Consider the following 6,000-nt stretch of genomic DNA (forward strand, 5'->3'; position numbering starts at 1 on the left):
CGGCCAGAGCTGACCCCAAGGCCCGGGAGGGAAGGGGAGCTAGACACCGCCCCCGCTGGCACCGGGAAGCGTCGCTCCTTCTCGCTGACCTTGGTCTCGCTTGTTGCCTCGCCCTTGGCCACAGGCACTGACGGACGCAGGGCCGGGAGACGGACGTATAGGCCCCCGGGAGGACAGGACCTAGGACATAGGCATACAAACTGCCCCAGCTTCTCCCGCCGGCTCCAGGGCGCCCAGTCCTCGCCTACCTCGACGCCGGGGCCATCCAGCCCAGGGTTAATGCCAACGAGTTTCCACCTCCAGTCGCTCCTAGAGAGGCCGCGGCGCTAGCCAGCGGGGGAAACTGGCCGCGGACGGACACTTCCTGTGCGGAGGGAGGGGGACGGCCAGCCGCAGCCCACCCGGGGGCTGGGAGGCCAGACGTCGGGGTCCCGGGCGGGGAGCGGTATCCGGGGGCGGCAAGGGGAGTCGTGAAGTCTCTCATCTCCGAGGTCACGACGTGTGGGGGCCTGTGAGGACCCCAGGGCAAGCCGAGACCTTGTGGGTGGGGGCGGGGCCGCGGATAGGGGAGGGGCCCAGCGGGCCGGAGAGGCCCAGGGTCAAGACGTCCGGCCTCAGGGGCCGGGGCTGGACAGCCGAGTCCCCTGGGTGGCGCTAAGCGGGCGGGCGGCGAGGGCCCGGGTCTCGGGGCACTCAGACCGGGTCGCAGGATCGTCCGCCATCGCCACTGCCGCCGCACTGGGAGCCGGCGGGGATGGAACGGGAGGCGTCGCCGTGGGGCCTCGAGCCCCAGGATGTGCAAAGTCCTGACGAAATGGGGAGCCCCGAAGGGTCTCTCAAAGGTGAGGGAGGGAGCGCCCCTCCGAGGAGCGTGACTGGGAGCGGGAGAGGGGGTTGTAGTGGGTGGGAGGGGAAGAGAGCCGGGGGCTTGGACACCTGGGACTTGGAGGGGGCGGGGGCGAGGACCCGGTGTCCTGGGTTTGCTGAGGGGGAGGTGGGAATTTCAGCACTTGCCCGAGGGCCAGCGACCCTGCTTGAGGAGGAGGGAAAGGTTTGTGGCAACTAATGGTGGGACCCAGTGACCTTCCAGGCCCCACACAATCTGGGTTTTCTGTAATTCTCTGATCCTGCAGGCAACATGAGTGAGAATGAGGAAGAGGAAATTTCTCAGCAAGAAGGCACTGGGGACTATGAGGTGGAAGAGATACCTTTTGGGCTTGAACCCCAGAGCCCTGGGTTTGGGCTACAAAGCCCAGAGTTTGAACCCCAAAGCCCCAGGTTTGAGCCTGAGAGTCCAGGTTTTGAGTCCCGAAGCCCTGGTTTTGTACCCCCAAGCCCTGAGTTTGCACCCAGAAGCCCTGAATCAGATTCTCAGAGCCCTGAGTTTGAACCCCAAAGCCCTAGGTATGAGCCCCAAAGCCCTGGATATGAACCCAAGAGCCCTGGATATGAACCCCGGAGCCCTGGGTATGAACCCCGGAGCCCTGGGTATGAACCCCGGAGCCCTGGATATGAATCTCAGAGCTCCAGGTATGAATCCCAGAGCCCGGGGTATGAACCGCAGAACCCTGGATTTGAACCCCAGAATCCTGAGTTCAAAACCCAGAGCCCTGAATTTGAAGCTCAAAGTTCCAAATTCCAGGAAGGTGCAGAGATTCTTCTGAATCCTGAGGAAAAGAATCCCTTGAGCATCCCCTTGGGAGTCCACCCTTTGGACTCTTTCACCCAGGGGTTTGGGGAGCAACCCACTGGGGGCCTGCCCCTAGGGCCCCCTTTTGAGATGCCCACAGGGGCCCTGCTGGCTACACCCCAGTTTGAGATGCTCCAGAATCCCCTGGGCCTGACGGGGACCCTTCGTGGTCCAGGCCGACGGGGTGGCCGGGCCAGGGGTGGGCAGGGCCCGAGGCCTAACATCTGCGGCATCTGTGGGAAGAGTTTTGGGCGGGGCTCCACCCTGATCCAGCACCAGCGCATCCACACAGGTGAAAAACCCTATAAATGTGAGGTCTGTAGCAAGGCCTTCTCCCAGAGCTCTGACCTCATCAAACACCAGCGCACGCACACGGGCGAGCGGCCCTACAAGTGTCCCCGTTGCGGCAAGGCCTTCGCTGACAGCTCTTACCTGCTTCGCCACCAGCGCACGCACTCTGGTCAGAAGCCCTACAAGTGCCCACACTGCGGCAAGGCCTTCGGCGACAGCTCCTACCTCCTGCGGCACCAGCGCACTCACAGCCATGAGCGGCCCTACAGCTGCCCCGAGTGTGGCAAGTGCTACAGCCAGAACTCATCCCTGCGTAGTCACCAGAGGGTGCACACCGGGCAGAGGCCCTTCAGCTGTGGCATCTGTGGCAAGAGCTTCTCCCAGCGCTCGGCGCTTATCCCCCACGCCCGCAGCCATGCCCGTGAGAAGCCCTTCAAGTGCCCTGAGTGCGGCAAGCGCTTTGGCCAGAGCTCGGTGCTGGCCATCCACGCCCGTACCCACCTGCCGGGTCGCACCTACAGCTGCCCCGACTGCGGCAAGACCTTCAATCGCTCCTCCACGCTGATTCAGCACCAGCGCTCCCACACGGGCGAGCGGCCCTACAGGTGCGCCGTGTGTGGCAAGGGCTTCTGCCGCTCCTCCACGCTGCTGCAGCATCACCGGGTCCACAGCGGGGAGCGGCCCTACAAGTGCGATGACTGTGGAAAGGCCTTCTCTCAGAGCTCCGACCTCATCCGCCACCAGCGGACCCACGCGGCCGGCCGGCGCTGACCTGGGGCCGGCGCTGACCCGCGCTGACCCGTCGGGGTGGGGAGGTGGTGGGCAGAAGAGAAGGGGACAGGGAGCTAGAGAAACCTTGAGAGAGAATAGGGGAAACGCTGGAGGAGGGAGGAGTCGAGGGTTCTAGGAGGAGAGGGGGCCGGGATGGAGGAAGCGACATGACACGGAGACTTATGGGAAATGGGCTATGAAGAGGGGTTGGAGGGAGGCCAAGCTGGCAGCCGGAGGCTCTGGGAGAGATCCAGAAAGAGGTCAGCAGAGAGCTGGCCTCAGCAGCAGCATGCCCCTTGGTGGAAGCCTGGCTTGGCAAAGTGCTAGGTGGGGGTGGGGGGAGGGGGTTTGGGTTACTTAATTAGAGTGGGTAGCTTAGATTGGTAGCTACTGAGACCCTCGTTGAGTCAGGAAGGGGTGAGGGTAGGCGGGGCGGGGAGTGGGGCCCCGAAGCTTGGCCTGGCTTCTGAGTGCAAACCCCAGCCTCCCTTGTCTTCCTCAGGCTTTGGAGCCCCTGAATTTGAGTTCAATAAAAACCTTTATGTGGTAAAAGAGACTTGTCCTTAAAATGTGTGCACGGATAGTGCCCCGGGCAGTGGGAGATACTAGGTCATCACTACAGCCAGTGAAGCTGTAAGCCCTTGTCTGGGAAGTGCTTTTATATTAAGTGTTTCACTTGAATCTTATAAACTGAGGCTCAGGAGACATGACTTACCCATATCTGTGCAAGGTCACGTCCTGTGCTTTGAATGCTGCACAAACACAAAGGGAGTCCAGTGTAGGTGTGAGAAAACCCTCAGCCTTGTGGAGGTCCCTATTCCCAAACACGGAGGGTCTGTCCTTGGGCCAGAAAACAGACCCTGATTCTCATATCCAGACCTAGTGCCTGCGTTCCAGCTCTCTCAGGCTCCCAGCAGCCAGCTGGGCTGTCCCCTCCCCGCTGCCAGCTGGAACCTCTAGCCACCCCTCTGTGCACACTGTGACTGACCGGAATTACAGGGATTGTCTGCAGTTCCAACCCCACCCATAGGGGGAGCATACTGGACCCAGTACGAAGGTTGGACAACTTCAGCCTTTAAGACCCACTAGGCTGGTCCTTTTTAGGACCATGTTGTTACCACCCCATCTCTATCCTACTTTCACATCTGAGCCTCAGCCTCCTAACACTTGGCTCCTCAGGAAATGATGGGGAGTTGGTGCCAACCGTGAGTCTGGGGGAATTCTGGAGTGTGCCCTGTCATGAACTTAGCTAAGGAGGACAGGCCACACCTCAGGGAATTACTCAGCTGCAGGGCACATCTTGAGATGAACATCTGCTAAGTTCCCTATGAAGGAGACGTTCAGACCATGTCTGCCTGGCTCCACCTGCCCCCAGCAGCTCAGCCTCACAGGCGGGTGGGGAGTCATCGCTCCACAAGGCCTCTTGGGCCTCAGGATCCTGACATCACCCTCGGCCCCGCGCCCATCCTCAGGCCTTATAACTTGTCAAGGGCAAATAACCTCTCTAAGCACATTTCAATCCAGCCTCTCATGATCTACCAACTCCGGAAAGGTGCCCTAGAGATCATGTAGTTCAGTACGGTTTGGTGTGTTTAGTGGTTTTCAAAGATTAAATTATTTTGGATGTAGAACATTTCTTTTCAAGGGGAATCTCACAGTCTTTTAAAGACCTTTGTAAACTTTATGCACATTTTTGTACAGCTACCCTACCACACATAATTTCAAATATTAAAAAACTCCAACTCCCGCATTTAATATAGTTCATATATGTAACTATATATGTCGAACAGAACTGCATTTGACTACCTGACATATTACATTTGTAGACATTTACTACAACATTTATTTCAATTATACAATTTAATCTCCTTATTTTGTTTTTTTAAATTTATTTATTTTTGGCTGCGTTGGGTCTTCACTGCTGTGTGTGGGCTTTTTTAGTTGCAGCGAGCAGGGGCTAGGCTTCCTTGCAGTGCGTGGGCTTCTCACTGTGGTGGCTTCTCTTGTTGCGGAGCACAGGCTCTAGGTGCGTGGGCTTCAGTAGTTGTGGCTCTTGGGCTCTAGATCACAGACTCAGTAGTTGTGGTGCATGGGCTTAGTTGCTCCGAGGCACATGAGATCTTCCCGGACCAGGGCTCGAACCCGTGTCCCCTGCATTAGCAGGTGGATTCTTAACCAGTGGGCCACCAGGGACGCCCTAATCTCCTTATTTTGGAGTTGAAATTTTCTTCGGCTCCCAACTGTAGGCACTTGAAAGCTAGAAGGACCTGGGTACAGTGCCTGTGGTGCTTAATTGATAAAGTAGCCTTGGTATTTGGGGTTTTTTTGGCCACACCATGTGGCTTGCAGGATCTTAGTTCCCTGACCAGGGATTGAACCCACGTTCTCAGCAGCGAAAGCACAGAGTCCTAACCACTGGACCGCCAGGGAATCCCAGTAACCTTGGTATTTAATATTAGTTCAAATGAGGGTGGGAACTTAGCTGCTCAGCCTCTACCCCTCTCTTCATGACAGCTCCTTAGGTACCTTCAGGTGCCAGGTGGAGCAGACCAAACCCAGAAAGGACATGTGTGTTCCCCAAGGTCGAGGTGGAAGGGCTAATGGAAGAGCTCCAGCACCAAGTCTCTTGACTTGTGGTCAGCCTGCTGCTTTTACTACACCCTTCTCCTGCACAATAGACCAACCATTCCTGTCTACCACCATTAGCACTTACACGCTAGGAACAGTGCTAAGCAGTTTACACGTGTTATTTAACGCTTAGAGCGACTCTGAGGTATAGACTGCTATTATTCCTGTTTAACAGATGAAGAAATGAATCCCAGAGAGGTTAAGGAAATTGCCCCACATGACACAGCTAGGAAGCAGCAGAGCCTGGTTTCCATCCTCGGGCTGACTGGGTTTTGACCATTTTCCTAACGATACTAAGATGTTCTTTACTTTTTTTTTTTTTTCCGGTACGCGGGCCTCTCACTGCTGTGGCCTCTCCCGTTGCGGAGCACAGGCTCCGGACGCGCAGGCTCAGCGGCCATGGCTCACGGGCCCAGCCGCTCTGCGGCATGTGGGATCTTCCCGGACTGGGGCACGAACCCATGTCCCCTGCATCGGCAGGCGGACTCTCAACCACTGCGCCACCAGGGAAGCCCTTATAGCTTTTTGTTTTGTTTTGTTTTGTTATTTACTTTTATTCACTCTGTTTCTCCCATAAAGAACTGTTTTCTAGAAGCTGCATGACATGTGATGACATATGT

The 6,000-nt window shown here is 57.0% G+C and overlaps 1 protein-coding gene across 1 annotated transcript; it reads left to right on the plus strand.

Annotated features, from left to right (window-relative positions):
* Positions 1–617: 617 nt before the first annotated feature.
* Positions 618–3,042, plus strand: ZNF768 (zinc finger protein 768). Its single transcript, XM_082858260.1, has 2 exons — positions 618–842; positions 1,134–3,042. The coding sequence occupies exons 1-2, from the start codon at positions 755–757 to the stop codon at positions 2,750–2,752; spliced, it is 1,707 nt and encodes a 568-aa protein (XP_082714386.1). The 5' UTR covers positions 618–754; the 3' UTR covers positions 2,753–3,042.
* The last annotated feature ends 2,958 nt before the right edge of the window (positions 3,043–6,000 follow it).

This window comes from Leucopleurus acutus (assembly GCF_964270905.1).
Source record: "Leucopleurus acutus genome assembly, chromosome: 16".
NCBI lineage: Eukaryota > Metazoa > Chordata > Mammalia > Artiodactyla > Delphinidae > Leucopleurus > Leucopleurus acutus.

What these genes read in the sequence shown, in the direction of transcription:
- ZNF768 (XM_082858260.1), top strand. Translation starts at nt 755, where the DNA reads ATGGAACGGGAGGCGTCGCCGTGGGGCCTCGAGCCCCAGGATGTGCAA. An exon ending in CCCCGAAGGGTCTCTCAAAG is followed by an intron (nt 843 to 1,133) that starts GTGAGGGAGGGA and finishes CTGATCCTGCAG; the next exon opens with GCAACATGAGTGAGAATGAG.